Source organism: Ambystoma mexicanum, chromosome 1q (assembly GCF_040938575.1).
Source record: "Ambystoma mexicanum isolate Mex_15411 chromosome 1q, UKY_AmexF1_1, whole genome shotgun sequence".
In the NCBI taxonomy this organism is placed as follows: domain Eukaryota; kingdom Metazoa; phylum Chordata; class Amphibia; order Caudata; family Ambystomatidae; genus Ambystoma; species Ambystoma mexicanum.
Genome location: NC_090922.1, coordinates 1,368,401,006 through 1,368,417,124, shown reverse-complemented (window position 1 = coordinate 1,368,417,124; position 16,119 = coordinate 1,368,401,006). Strand labels below are relative to the sequence as shown.

The 16,119-nt window shown below is 43.9% G+C and overlaps 1 protein-coding gene across 1 annotated transcript in view; it reads right to left on the bottom strand.

The window, feature by feature from the left end:
* Positions 1 to 16,119, bottom strand: part of AGBL4 (AGBL carboxypeptidase 4) — a 2,799,905-nt gene that overhangs the window by 2,164,696 nt on the left and 619,090 nt on the right. The window contains exon 4 of the mRNA XM_069642771.1: positions 4,771 to 4,882. Coding sequence (XP_069498872.1) covers positions 4,771 to 4,882 — 112 coding nt within the window. The remainder of the gene's footprint in view (positions 1 to 4,770; positions 4,883 to 16,119) is intronic.

The following is a 16,119-nucleotide window of genomic DNA, read 5'->3' as shown; positions in this document are numbered from 1 at the left end:
GCACCCCCGAAGAATATGCGCTAGCAGGAAAAGTCTGCAAGATGTATGTAAGGCATTGATGCTAATAAAGGGACCACCACCATATGAAGCTGCATTAAGAAGGGAAAATGAACGCAACTATGCATAAGAATTTGTTACTTTAGAAGTAACAAAAGCGGGAATGTTGGGAATGAAATGAAACTCTCACACCCCTAAGGCACTTTAGAGTGAGCTGAATCCCATAGATACATTTGCTATGTACCACGGGGGAGGAGGGCATGCTAAGAAACCCCACATGAACACCTTATTACATGAAACACAGATGTATACACCTAATGCACGCATTTAAGTAAGCACCATTTTTGTAGTGATGGTAGAAACAGTTGGCCCGCATGGCCATGCAGTAAACACAGGCCCAACAAAGAAACCTGAACAGTCCCAAGCACTGATGGTCGAAACGCCTGCACTGCTAACTCCTATAGAAACTTCTCTTTGTTCTATAACTATTGCAAATGCTTGTTATCCCAAGAAGGAATGTGGGCTGCAAGGCCACCAGATAGCACCAGGTACATTCATCACAGCCAGGCCAAAAGCAGACCTCCAAACCCCACCAAGCCTGAGCCAACCAGGAGTTATGACACCCACAACTGCCCCAGTACAAGACCCATAAATTCCACGATAGTAGGTGACCTCCAGACCACTAACCATAAACCCAGTGGTCATTAGAGAGCTAAAGGAACCCGGCCATTCCACTTTATTTCATAATGACACAATCTGTAATACGAGATAAAGGTAGGAATAAATTGTAGTCCAAAGCGAGGGTGGAAACCTTGGGAGCGGATAGTGCGATATAGAATGAGAGAAGAATGTGTGGGTCAGCATGATCTTAACCCTCCACCTGTGCCAGTCCTAGAGCTTGCCAGGTGCCTGCCATAATGATAGAATATCATTGTCTTGCAATAGTAACTAATTAGGAATGTGACTTTCATTCCCTGGAGACAATGAGCCCAGCTCACCCCATGGAAGATGGACAGACAGGGCTGGGACCAATATCAGCCTGGCATCCCCTATAGAGCAGGCCACCCATGTATAGGGTCTCGCCAACCAGCCATGTGGGTATTTACAGTATATGTGACATCAGTAGTGAGGATGTGTTTCCATATAACCTTCTGCTTGCACTACCTTTTGGCAGAACGTTCTCGACCATCAGAGTTCTTTGCTGGCCTACCTATTTTTTGTGTGATTAAAACATTTTATCCCTGCAAAAATCTCTCGGCCTTTTTCCCTAGCGGGTTGTACTTTTTCTGGCATGAGCGTTCAGGGGCGTGCCTTCAGAGAGAAGAGAATATGCGCAGGATTGTTGCAATATTTGATCAGATAAATCAGAGTAATAGGTCACCAGTGTAGTTACTAAAAACATCTGGTAACATTCCTCCCTCAGTGCCCAATAGGGCCTAGCCTGATGCAAAGCAACAGGCACCACCCATGTCTAGCTTACTCAGCGCCACGCCCTCTTCTCATCACTGCAGGCTTTCGGCGCACTTTAAGTGCAAGTAAATAAATAAAAAATAAATAAAATAAATGCTGATCCTCACGCATCCTGAATTATCTATTGAGAATAAGGTGACCTGCACATTTTTAAAAACGGCGCAAATGAAACCAGCGCCCCTTTTGTTTGCTCCATTTTTTGTAAATCTGCCCTCATGTTTGGCAAACACTTCCCACAAAGGTTCTCAATGGCGGCCGCTGGTGGCTGGGTCAACATTTCACTATAAATATTGATGCACATGAAATAACGCATAGCGCGCTTGGCCATTTGTGGCTGTTGCACTGCTCACCATCTGTAAATGCCGACTGCTCCCTCAAGAATACCACACAAAGTTGCCCCACAAAGCACCCATCTATTCCTGCGGCACTTATCAATACTGAGTGTGATGATAACAATTACTTTACATGTTTCTTTAGCTATTTATGTACGTCCATGTAGAATGGTGCTAAATATTGTTTATTTATAGAGCGCGCCGAACCCAAAGGTATCTGGGCGCTTTAGCTTAGGTATCGTACAATGGCAATGGCAATATCGTACAACACATTGCCTTAACATTTCTGATTCACATGTAAAGGAACACTTTTATGTATGTCTAAGTTGTATAATTATATGTATCAACCTTGCGAGAACATTTGCAGAATAAATAATGTTTTGCTAAGTGCAGGTTGATTAATACCAACTATAGATGTGGTTTCTTGTTTGCAATTACCCTAGATTTTGATTCAAACTATTAGGAAGTGCTCTATACCTTAAGACACCCTGGGTAACCGACACCGAGCAAATAATAGGAATCTACATCCTTCCAGACATTCCTTTCCTGTCAGGACAACTCTGTATGTTACACAACGCACCATCTGCATTCTAGTTTGCTACACAACTTCACGTCAGACTTGCGCATACCAAAGAGAATCGGGCGATGCACTGCCTCACTGCTACTCATTCTGTTTTTTTTATTTTCAGAATACACTGAATACAACAGACAATAGTGGCAGACCACATCCCACAGTGGGGAAGCATACGAGGACTTCCGCTGAATTGCACGTGTGTGAAAAATACTTTTCTGAAACACCAGGGAATGCCTTTAAACCTGGAAACAGTATTGAGCGAGGATGGAGGGAAACTCAAATAAGGAATAATTAGAGGTATCTATTGGGAAATAATGAGGATGCTGAGATCGCTCATATCACCCTGGTCCTCCTATTGGCCCAGATTAACCTTTTGGAGCAATTCAATATTTCCTTGTCCATGGACTAGGCAACGTTCTGTACTGTGGGTGAAGCAGCGATGCCGGCGTCAATGCGTGGGGGCGTGTTTGCACAAGCTGCAGCTTTACAGATGTTCACCTGGAGCAGCAGCAATCACCTGCCTGCTCGCCTTGTTTTTAGTTTCCTTGACTTTGATTACATTTCGATGTAGTGCTTTATTCTTTATTTACTAAGGTACTTCACATACAGCACCTTAGCCTCCGCTTAGAGGCCCCGTCATTTGCAGCCCTTTGCAAAGAATGCTTAAACTCTGCGATCGGCACCATTACAGTTCTCTGCCACCTCTGGTTTGCACCTCCACATCTGCTTTAATGTTCTGTATGTGGGGTGTTTCTCTCTACCTCTGTATGCCTCAACCTCTCCCTACCTTATGCTGAAGTCCTCACCTTACATCTACGTTTACAAATGAGCATTTATATCGCTAGTGAACACATATTTATTTAATTGACCATTTTGAACATTCCCTCTAAGAAACAGAAAGAGAAACAGGTAGGTGTAGTTTAGTGTAGGTTGCCCAAATACAGAAGTGCAATTCAATGGGGGAATATGGGTGGAACCCCCTTTGAAATAGAGACAGAAAAATTCCACCCAGTGAATGGGAAATTCTAGGATAGCAGTACGGATGGATCAGCATTTATCTGTATAAACCAGGGGTCAGGTCCTAAAAATAAAAAGTGGGGGACTCATTAGCATTAAATGTGGTGCCATCAGAAATTAGTATATCAAGGTGAACTCTGATAAAAGTGGGGGACTCCATCCACCCGCGTATTCCCTCGACTTGAGCCCTGATATAAACAATGCACTCCAAATAGCAGATGTTACAGCAGAACAGCCCATTATAGTGCTCTGTTTATGGGTCTCAGAAGCATGACAGATTATAGAGGGTGATGCATTGCAACAGGTTTAATCACGGTTTATCTAAGATAGCCTTACGCGCCCTCCATGAAATATGTGGCGAATCCCGCATTCCTCAGTAAAGCTGTGCTACATCGTGGAGTGCGGTGGTGCAGCGTGATACGCTTGGGTATAAGCTAGTCTGGTGCAAGGTGCCGAGCAGCACTGAGCTTTAGAATGGAGGCACCATGCCTCCCAACACCCAACATTTAATCAACATTATACATCAGTAAGGGAGCAGCCTTTTAAACATTACTGTGTTATGGAGGCATCGCTAGGGGGAGCCTGGGGGATATAGCCCTGATTCGTTTGGTTGTAGCCCCTGATAGAGGCTCAGGGGCTACAACCAAAAGGCTAGCTAGCTCCGAGTCCCGACAGTCCCGACATTAGCGTATCCCTGAATCTTTTCTAGACCCAGCAACACCCCTGCTGTGTTACAGCATTTATCATGTATGCCTTACCGAAATGGTGGGTCTAATAATATGTTTCCTTTGGAATGACTTGACATTTGAGTATTGAGCATTCACAGATCATAACTGAGCCGACAAAATGTCTAACCATTTTGTCTCCATCGCAAATACGGAAATAGCGGTTTGGAGTACTCCGTAAGAACCTCCATTAACCAGTCGCCTGTAACTCCCCCTTACCTTAGTCGCCACCCAATGCAATCATACATGCTACATTTTGCATCATGCACTTCAATAAGGAGAACAGCACATGTCGGGGGGGCGAGGGGGAGAGTGTGGTTGAGTCTGACCGAGCGACCGAGCTCTTCCAGTTCATGACTCCCTCAGATCCGCTCCACCGGATCCGACTTTGCATTCGGTCGAGGGGGGCCTGCATCAGCCCAGCTTTCATCTCCAGTGAATTTCACATTATTCATTCCTTCATGTTACCCTTTTGAATGACAGGACTCAGGAACACAAGTCGGGGATGTAATTTGCTCGGCGCCCCTTCCGTCGGCGAACTGGCTATGTCAAACATGCAAACAGGCTGACATAACCTGTCTGGTTTGACGATGGGGGTAGTGGGAAGGACATTCATGCACAAATTATGTCGTTTTTCTTGAGTCTTTTAGCTCACCGGATTATTGTACATTTCAACGATCAGCTGCTTTACTCCGTAGAGCGTGGGATGCGCCCAAGGTGAAGGATCCTGCCAGTGTCGGTTAAGATCAAACCCCATCAGCGAGCACCTAAGTAACAACGGAAATCAGTATTGATTAATTAGGAGTTTACATTACATGAATGCAAAATGCCTACAGTCAAAGTGATGCGATCTTAACAGGTCTGTTCAAGGGCAGGCACTTTAGTTAGAATGCACAATTTCCTATAGAAAAACATCTTAAAACAGAAAAGCAATGTCCTCTTCCTTTAAATGAAACAAACAGAAACAAAAAAATCCATTATATTGCTAAGCCTTAAAGCTTCTGGAGAATTGAACAACTTTCAATGATCCTCTAAATAGGATGGGACCGCTCTTTTCCTATATTAATCTTTCCCAACGCCTCGGCAAACAATGCGGGTGCGCTCCAGCGCCAGCGCGCCTTATCACCAGTGTCTATAAAAGAAGTTTGGATTTGAGAGTCATTAAGAATTTACATTTGTTATGGGAATGCCTTAAAGATGAACCACGCACGCAGAGAGCCAGGCTAAGCAGGCATTTTGGAAGGCGCTTTCATAACGCCACAGTGTTTGCGGGAATTGGAATGGTGGGATAATGTATGGGGTCAGAGAAATGTGTTGTGCTTCCTACTCCAGGCCATTCCAATATAAGCCAGCGAAGCAAGGTTTGTCAATGAAACATGTGGGTAGAGCGATATACGAGACTATGACTCATATCAGCCTTCTCCATTGATCTTTGTGGGTAGGGCTTATTGCAGTGCTAGTTGAAACATTTGGCAAGCCTTTCCTTGTATAAGGGCATTTCCAAACTGACTGGATGCTTCTCATCTAGCGCCATTAGTAAACATTACTAAACACAAACACGTCACATTACTACTATAAGCTAGCATACACATGCTGCAGCTGAGGGTGCATACCTGTTGTTCGACAGCTCCTTGCCCCCTCACCCCTGAGGACAACATATAGTTAATTGAAAGGTGGCACCAATCATGTGCTGTTATGTCAACACTATGCACTGTCTTGTCAGTGTTGCAGAATAAGGCTGTTGGTCGTCAGAGCGAGCTTGGCCTGCAGGCCAGTCTGAACGTACACATCTGAAGTCAATAGTCCTAGCGCAGCTCCTAGCGATAGCTGGATACATAAACGGGTACATGTCATTGGCAGACAGTACAACTCTGCAACATAGACATATGGGCAAGTCCTACCTGTGGTGAACAAAAAGAAAACCTGCCTTCGTGTTTGCCATATTCAAAACAGGTAGCAGGTGCCCCTCTCTAGAAAGAACATGGCATGATAACTTGTTCTGTGTTTTTTTTTTCCCACTTTGAGAGTCCGCAGCCATCGCTTTTTGCTCACTGTACTTTTCGGAAAGGAGGAATATCCATTTGCATATCAGTCTTTGTCCCACCCACAAAGGCAGGCCAGCACCAAAATGCCAGGCAACCTCCTTTGAACAAGTGTACCAACAGCAACCCCAGACACGTGTTTCAGCCTTGTTGGGCCTCATCAGTGAGGTGGAGTTGTGCCTCTCAGAGCACAGTAAGCAAGGGGTCCACGTCTGGGTTCCCCCAGGTTACTTAGGGTGACCAACCCCAAGTTACTTGTAAACATTCAAAAAATGTAGCAGGCGCCCCTCTCTAGAAAGAACATGGCATGTTAATCTGTTCTGTGTTTTTTGTCCAACTTTTAGAGTCTGCAGCCATCGCTTTTTGCTCACTGTATTTTTCACAAAGGAGGAATATACATTTGCATATCAGTCTTTGTCCCACCAATACCCTACAACATAAGGCATTCTAACAATAATAATCTTACACCATATACATCTGCTGTATGGCTGGCGTGGTCTAATGCCACTCTTCAAAAGGCCTGTGTGATCAAATATTAGAACTATGTCAATTTAAAGCTGTGCACTGCACACCTGAGTGGTAATTAATGTAGCTTTGATAGCAGGTACCTGATCATAGAGGAGGGGATAGGATTAGTGAGCCCAGAAAAAAAAATGAGTTCTGTATACTAGTATGTGTCAAGGTCTTTTTTTGTTCGGCCTATTAGGTGTCGCTTGCGACATCTATAATAGCCCAAACTATTGCATTCATATACTGATTCTTTTGTATATAGGGACAAGGGCTTCTAAAAAGGGGCACACACGAAAGACATTTGAGGAGGGACACACAGTGTATTAGGTATTCTTTGGTCATGATCCCTGCCATTCCTGCCCATTGCCTTGCTTATTCCTATGGCTAATGCGACCCATTTCTGCCTATCTCTGCCTAAAAGGGAACTCTTCCTGCACTAGCGAACATTTGAGAATGTATCTGTGAGTGGGGCCTATGGCAGGGCGTGTCGTGCGCGCTCCCTTTTTCCCCTTAAGAAACTGCCCCAGGGTAAAGCATAAGAATATACTCAATATACTAGGGCCTGTGTGTATTTCAGTGTAACATTTCACAGCGGCAAAGAAGATGAATTATTCTGTGGACTTAACACCCTCTATTCGGTTTGCATAGTGTGTGGCCTTAATATGACCTCCCCTCAAGGAAATTGTCCCCTTCTGTACACTAAAGTTTGGCTCCATAATAGGGCCGTTATATCATCTGGCCACTGAGCACCGCTGGCAAAATATTGTAATACGACCATTGCTCCCCTTCCATCTCAAATTAAGGAACTGTTCCCATATAACAAGGCTGTACAATTCACCAGTGTGATATTTTTGCCTAGATACGTTTGGAAGCATCCGTGTGTTGCTTGTACTGCAGTGCTGGGCACTTTTAGACATATTTGTGGAGAGTGTCCCAGAATGTTATTTTATTTATTTATTGATTTTATTGTGCATTATACAACAGAATTGTGTTTCAAAGCGCCACAAGGCAAAATGGGAAGGAAGCAGGGGAAATAATAAAAGTGGGAAACAACAGCAATACATATACAGTCGTGGTCTTACTAGGCCTCGTGGCATTCGGCGTACAAGTGCTTTGAAGAGAGGTGCAGGGAAAGGGGATGAAGGGGGATTAGAGGAGTGGACAAGTGCTGGAGGAGGGCCGGGAGGGAAGTGCTAAGGAGAGCCAGATGGAGAGCCTCTGGCTAATTGCTAGTATATGCAACTCTCAAGGGTGTAGTTCACAGAATTGAAGGCAACTCCAACACGCACATCCTGGGTAATGCAAACTGCAATAATCATATCAACTTCTGCATCAGCTCAAATTGTGTAACAGATAAAGTCTTTATAGTATTGTAGACAAGGTCGTTGTCAAGGCGTGAAACTTGATAGTTGATCCAATTACCACCTAATATTAGGAATGGATTTATTCTATCACTTAACGTGAATTATAACATTCATTTACCAATCCAGCCAGTTCAATTACCATTGGATCAACTATCAGGATTCACGCCTTGAGAACGACCTTGTGGGTCGAAACACGAGTGGTCTGATCTTACTCGACATATGATACAATACTATAAAGACTTTATCTGTTACACAATTCAAGCTGATGTGGAAGTTAATATGATTATTGCAGTTTGCATTACCCAGGATGTGCACGTTAGAGTTGCCTTCAATTCTGTGAACTACATTGTATTTTTCCTGTTGCTCACTAGGGGGCACCATTGAAGTGCACTGGCACAGCAGTTCCACTTACCTATTGATTACAGTACTTACTATAGTTACTGGCGGCATTGAAAAGTGCACTGTCTCCTAACGACCCCCGGGGCATTTCATTACAAACTCTCAAGAGTGGTATGTGGAGCCAGCTGGAAGGGGCCTGCAGGGCAGTGAAATGCGGAGATTGGGCGCTGGAATAGACTGGGAGGAAGAGATTGAGCTCCTGTGAGGTTCATGAGGATCAGGCCACCGGTCACAACATGACTCGAGGAGCACGCGGCTGACCTTTATGTCTACTTATGGCAGAGAGGATGAAAAACCTGACACCCCTGCAGCAGCTGTGTACCGCAAGCACAGGTGCAGAGGACGTGGGACATACCCCTCTCTGTTGCTAAACCTCAGCCTCAAACCAGATGTGCAAACTCGTCTCAACACACCTAATGCGTATGTGAACAAACTGCTCCACTCTCTGAAATGGGAGGCGTCGGTATCGAAGAAAATGTGCTTTGTTTGGGAAACCCAAGTCCTAAAAGTACTCCAGATTTTGGCTCATTCAACTGACCATCTAGTGCTCTGCGGAGAATGGAGACATACATCATATGGCGGTGCATCCAACCGTGGAAGCCAGTGGTGAAAAAAGCAGGGGATAATGTCGAATGCAAAACATGAATGCACAGAAGGACTCCCACACCACGGGGAGGTGCAATAGAGTGAAAATATCTGCACTATTCATTATTGAACGGGGATTAATGCATCCCCCTCTTCTTTTTCTTGGAAACGGGCACCGGTGAGGTCATGTTGCCGAAAAATCAGATACTGTATTATGCCAGAGACTGGGTTTAGATACACCATGCATTTCGAGTCCCAAGCTCCCGGAATTAGCATCCCGCTCACTGCAGGTGATGCGGGAGGTGACATTGTCGGTGGTGGGTAAATGGGACTTCAGAGAGGGGCGGATTGTGTTTTATTCTGACAGAAGAAATCTGCAAAGGAACAATTAACCGGATATGCAGCTATGTCATACCATTCTGAAAAAAAGGCTCTTATCCATAGCCAGTGCAGTGCCACATTTCACGTGAACGTGTTGGCACTTTCCTTCTGAGTCTGCAAGGACCCTACACATCTCTGGTCATTTGGTAATCCTGAACACCCTCCCTCCACCCCCAGGCCCAAAGGGTGGATGATAGCTCTCTCCCCTTGAACCCTGCGGCTTTTCTGTCGCACCGGTCTGGGGTGGAGGATGGCTACTGGCCAGGGGTGAGGGAGATGCAATCTCCATACCAACCTGACAACTGCGGACGGAATTCAAAGTGATACCTCGCTCCAACACTTTTTCCCCCCTGTCAGCATCAGTGCGCATGGGCGGAGGCAGGGGCGTTGCTAGGGTGGGGCTAAGGGGGTTATAGCCCCTGATCTTTTGGTTGTAGCCCCGGATAGAATCTCAGCCAAAAGACTAGCTAGCCCCCAGTCCCAACAGTTCTGACATCAGTGTAGCCCTGGGTCTTTTCCAGACCTAGCAAGTCCCCTGGGCGGAGGTGTCCGAAACTGGCAGTGCGGAGAGATAGCAGGTGCGGAGCGAGAGAGTGGGGAAGAAGAGAAGGAAGCCACCCTCCATCTTCTGTGGACAGATGCAGGTTAAGCACTTTGTGGAGTTGAGTGAAGTTGCTGGGCTGGAGGAGGATTGCTCTATAGTATGGCTCAATCTGCTCGCCTCTTTAGAGTCATACTTTACACTGAGCAATTATTTTCACTGTGCTTTATTTTGAAATTGAAATGTTCACAAGGAAAACTACACCTGTATTGGAGAAGTTCACCATAACACCCAGGACGAGGTTGTGGGTGTTCATTGTCATGAAAAAGTCCAAACCTTTAAAAGCTTGAATGCAATAAATGGGAATATGACTATTGCTTTACAGTTAATTTGACAATGGATCACTTTATAGTCAACCAGCCACACTAACTGTCTGTTTAAATATTGAATCAAATACAATAAGTTAATAAGGTTCATATAACAATTCAAACAGCTAGTGGAAAAGTACAATTGTCACAACTGGCTATACTATTGAAGGTTCAGGAATAATCGTCTAAGCAACAGAGGAACCTTATATAATGTATATATGATGTTTTATTCTAATGCATAAAATGCAGTTTCTAATAAACTGATAGTTATATATGTTCTTTATAAGATAAATATAGACATAGAAGACTCACAGGACCACCGTGACCATAAGGAGACGGTAGAGGGTGGGGAGCCACACTAACTGTGAATGTTCACTTTTCCCTGCTACCTTAAATGATATCCCTGTAATAAATGCTCTGTGGTAAGGACTCTGCCACAACTTCTCGTTCCCTCAAAACCATCTAATGTATGCCAGTGCCATATAGTGATATACAGCACTCTATTGCTTCCTGAACCAATGGTCATGCTACATAAATACCCCAAATTAAATGAACCATGACCAATGCTTTGATATTGGAGACATTTGAATAAAAATAGTACTACTTGTCGTGTGTGTGTGTGTGTGTGTGTGGGTGGTGTGAGGAGTGGGGGAGTGTTCTGGTTGTAATATGCGTACATAATAGCTCAAACCTTTTGCACTTACAATGCTTGTCAAATGTGCGCCTTCACGTGCATGCAGGACAATAAAACTGCTGTAAAGTGGCCTTGTGCTGGGGAGAGATGCACACAATAGATTGATCTAGCTATCATGTTGGATGTGGGAGCTGCCCAAACTAAATATGTGATCTACTAAACTGCTCTGTAAGAACCACTATTACTGTATCTACTGATACACTCCTGAATCCATTAGTCTAGGCACGTTGAATAAGCTAAGACTCTGGGGGACTGAAAATGTTAGGACGCTACCACATGCAATTAATAAGGACTCTAGAAACACTCCCAACCCTGGTTAGTATGGTGCTTTAATTAGCTCAAGGTCTGCAGTGACAAATCCTATAGGGTTGAAAGACCTTTTGATTTCAGGGAGCTTTCTGATCAAATTTGAATACCGGGAGCATACGGTGGCGGGGGGGGGGGGGGGTGGTGGGGTCTTTGCTATTGTTTCAAATCATCATTTTCCATAACAAACGTTTGTGGCATACAATGGGACGAAAAGTCTGAGGTTATTATCAGCACACTATCCACATCAGCAAGTGATTCTGTGTGGGTGGTGCTTTTCTATCGACCACCTGGCCCCACTGGGATTTTGTTTTGGAAACCTATAATCATTTCTCACATCACAGGTGTTACAATGCTCAAGACTGATGATTCTTGGGGACTTCAACATGTGGTGCCATGACTCTGGTAGTATAGATTGACTAAGACCTGATGACATAATGATGGCACACGATTTATTATCTCTGAGTTCCTCTGGCTCACACAACATGGGCCACTGTCTGGATACCGTTTTGTATAGAGCGCTGAAAATCCATCATATAAAAAATTAGCCAGTAAGTCGATCATATCATATTGTTGTGATGTTTTCTATCCTCTCTGAGCATGTAGACCCACAGACAAATATTCATATAAACTCTGTTATGTCTCGCAGCAGAAGAGCTCTTGATGCAATTACAGGACCTCAACTAGTGGCAGGCCTTTCACCATACACAGTGGAAAATAGCTGTGAAAAATATGATCACATTAAGAGAGCCTCCCTGAAGAACTGCTGTGATACAAGGGCTCCCCTAGGAAGCAAAATAAAAACAGGAAGAATGGATGGTTTTCAGAAGTTTTGAGAGAGCTTAAACAGAAATAACAAAGGAAAACATCTGCTGAAAAATGAAAGACCTATCTTCCCGCCATGATGCCTCAGAGGCACTGGCTGCTTACAAACAAGGAATTGTTCAGGCAAAATTCACAGTTCTTTCAAAGTCAAATTACTGCCTCAAAAAACAACAACATAAGGAATTATTTGCCACAATTAAGAACCTCTCCCTTACATCTTCTGCTTGGTTTAAGTGTTGATGAGAGAAAGTAGTAATGTGTTGGGATTTCTGTGTCAAAGATGTGTGAGTAAATAGGGTAATCAGAGATTAAGGATTAAGGATTAAGTGGGAAGTGACTGAGGGAGTGAAAGGAGGGTGACTGAGGAAAAGGTTAGGTGGGCCAATGGTTTTGTGGAGAAGAGAGAGTAATCGTTGTGTGTAGAGGATACAGTAGTGGAGGGGATGGTAAAGTGGTAAGAGGAGAGGGGGCAGAAGAGAGTAGAGGAGAGAAGAGCAGTGGAACAAACAGTGGATCTGTACAAGAATTTGATGATTAGGACGAGGTAAGATCAGAGGGTTGTGGTATTTAAGTGAGAGAAACACCAAAGGGACGGTGCAGAGAGTAAGGAGGTGTAGACAGAAGGATCAGAGTAGGAGGAGGATGAGATAGCACCAGAAGTGGAAAGGGAGAGGAACATCAAGGACTTTGTGAGAAAGACAGAGTGATCAAAGATTGAGTGGGACCTAGGTGGCTGGACGCCATTCCCCTCCTGACCCTTAAAACTAACTCTTAAAACTAACCACGGGGTTATGTAGATAAGGCAATTGCCTATAGGCCATCACCATGAAACAGATAGAAGTTTGACAGTAGGTGTAAATAATCCATAAAACCTAGTCTATGAAGTAGGGACACCTGGGCTATGGAGGGTATTGCTATCCCTTGAAGCAAGAGAAGCAGACAGCCTGTGGAGCCCATTTGAATCATGTTATTAAAAACCCTTGAACTGTCTTTGGGAGCTGGTGTGTTATTAAGGCCATCTGTGACACAGCATTACCCACGAGAGCTCATCACACAGCGATGTGTTTAGAGAGATGTTTGAACAACCATCTGGTGAGGGTTATACAACCATCAAACTTAAAGGTGGGGCAGTGGGTCAGGGTTCTAACCTAAAAGGCCATCCAAACCTCTCTACAGTAGATAGTTGTGGCAGAGCAGTCAGGCTTAACTCCAGGAGTGAGAAGGGTTGGTAAGAAAATATATTTAGTCCACACAGTTAACCAAACCAAAGTGGTAAATGGAAAGTATACACTTGAATAACTAGTTATTGATAGAAAAACGAGGTCCTACATGTGCAACATGACACTTTGCCATAAACACAGTGTGTGCAAAATAGTAAATGTCAAATGCAACCCACTGCTAACAGTAATCTGTAATTCCCACATCTGGGAATATAGACAATATACATAAAGGAGGGGGAAGAGATGGGAATCTTAGACACAGTTAAATAACATATTCATGTACTCATGTGAAAAGCCCATGTGCCAAAACAAAACCCAATCACTGTTTTCCTAACCTGTAGTTGTGCTAGAGAAAGACTTTAAGAACACATAGCCATATGTCATCAAATATTAGAATACATTGAGGCTGTTGTTACCAACACATTACACTATTAAGAAAAAATGGATACATACAAACCTTACAGTGATACAATGTAACCAGCCATTTTACATTGACAGGCGTGAAATGTAATAATTAAAAATTGCATATAAATTCATTGGTCCGCTTTCATAAGCTCCATGTGCGCTAAATTCGAATGTAAAGGCCAGTATGTTTGAACATGCTCACTGCTTTCCTACATTCTAAGTGTACTGAATGTTAGTTTACTGTACCCAGTAGTCACTAGTGTTTTAGCCCTTCTGTGCTCTCCATTTATCAGTGTTTTAAGCCGGTGCGCTAAAAGTCGAATCTAGATGCCAGCATGTTTGAACTCCTTCACTGCTTTTCCTACAATTTAAATGTACTAAATGTTAGTTTACTGTACTCCCTAGTCATTAGTGTCCTAGGCATTAGCATTTAAAAATAACTCTGTGCGACCCTAACTAAAATCCCCAGACGCCAGCACACAGGATGCTCCTGGCATAGAAAGAAATGTCCCCTACCTGCCTCTTCAAAGTCACCTTGACCATAACACTCATCACCACTATATTTAGCATAATGGCCGTTTCTATCAAAACCAACCCCCCCCAAGGATAGAAATTTGAGACTCAGGTCCAGGCTGCCCACCTTCTATGAACCTGTAAGCAACCATCCGAATAATGCCAATAGACGTACCAATACCCAGCCAAAAAACCTGTCTCGATCAGTCAAACAATCCACCTACTCTGGCGCTCAAACTTATACTAAAATCTGCACAACTCTACATACCATACCACCTAAAACTTGTCAAATAACCAAACCCAATACCTCTTTAACACTAATAGGATCCCTCATTAACGCGAGATCAGCGGTGGCCCACGCCACAGAAATTGCTGACATCCTAAACAATGACAACTTGGACCTATTGGCCATAACTGAGACCTGGCTTCACGAGGCTGCAGGACCAACACTAATGCTAGCAGTGCCTGATAAATACCAAATTCTCAGAGCAGACAGGCCAAATGCCAGAGGCGGCGGAGTAGCCATCATCTTCAAATCTACCCATCCCATCAGACCTGCCACGTCCGCTTCCTACTCATCCTGTGAAACACTCACAGCTAAAATGTCCCTTTCTAACAATCGCACGCTCTCAATCCATTTGATATATAGACCTCCTGGGCCACTAGGCACCTTTGAAGACGATCTAACTAGCCTTATAGCCAACAACAACAAAGATCATTCCCAAACCCTACTACTGGGAGACTTTAACCTCGGCTTTAATGATACGGACAATAAACATGTAGAGTCAGTTGCAGCCCTGATCAAGGACCATGGGCTTGATCAAAAAGTCCTCTCCCCACACACACATCAAAGGAAGGACCCTCGACTGGGTATCTAAATTGAATTGCAATGTGAGTATTACAGACATTGCTCCTCAAACATGGACTGATCATTATCTAATAACTTTTTCCGCCACGCTAGATCTCCTGAGCCCCAAAATCAACAACATGGTTGCCCCTCTCCCGACTAGAAGCAAGAAGGATATGACTGTTGAAAACATCATCCCTCTCCTCCTTCCAGACATATCTGGATTGGAAAGCAAAACCCTGACGTCTTAGTAAATACTTTCAATGATGCTATGATCAAAGCACTAGACGCAACTGCCCCAATCAAACTGTGCAAAGCTAAACAGGAAGCTCATCTAAATGCCTGGTTTACGCCACACCTCAAATCTCTAAGACTACAAAAAAGAAAGCTCCAATCTATCTGGCGCCACTCACCTACTGAAAACAACAAAAATAACCTAAATGAATTTGCCAAATCGTACAAAAAAGAAATAATCAAAACCAAGAAGAACACCTTTAACGACAGGATCGCGAAAGCTAACTCTAATACTAAAGAGTTATTCGCCATCCTCCGCGAACTGGAATCCCCTATTCAACCTACAGACAATGCCCCTAAAAACAAAGCCTGGTGTACCAACATTCAAAATGCCCTCTCCAACAAAATGTCCTCACTTCAATGCAAAATTGCACAAAAAAAAGCCACATTGTCTCCCTCGGACCAACAAACACCCCAATCTCAGGTGAATAAGTCTACCGCACCTTTCAGATTCAAGACCATCTCCACAATCGACACAGAAAAAATAATACTGTCCCTCAAACCGTCAAACTGCAAGGACGACTCCTGCCCAGCACAAATAATAAAGGACGCAGCTAGGGACTTAGCTCCCTTCATTACCAAGCTCATTAACTCCTCCTTTAAATCCAACATGGTACCCACCAACCTCAAAGAATCATGGGTCCTACCACTATTGAAAAAACAAACCTTGGACCCCAATATCCCCACCAACTACAGACCCATCACTACTG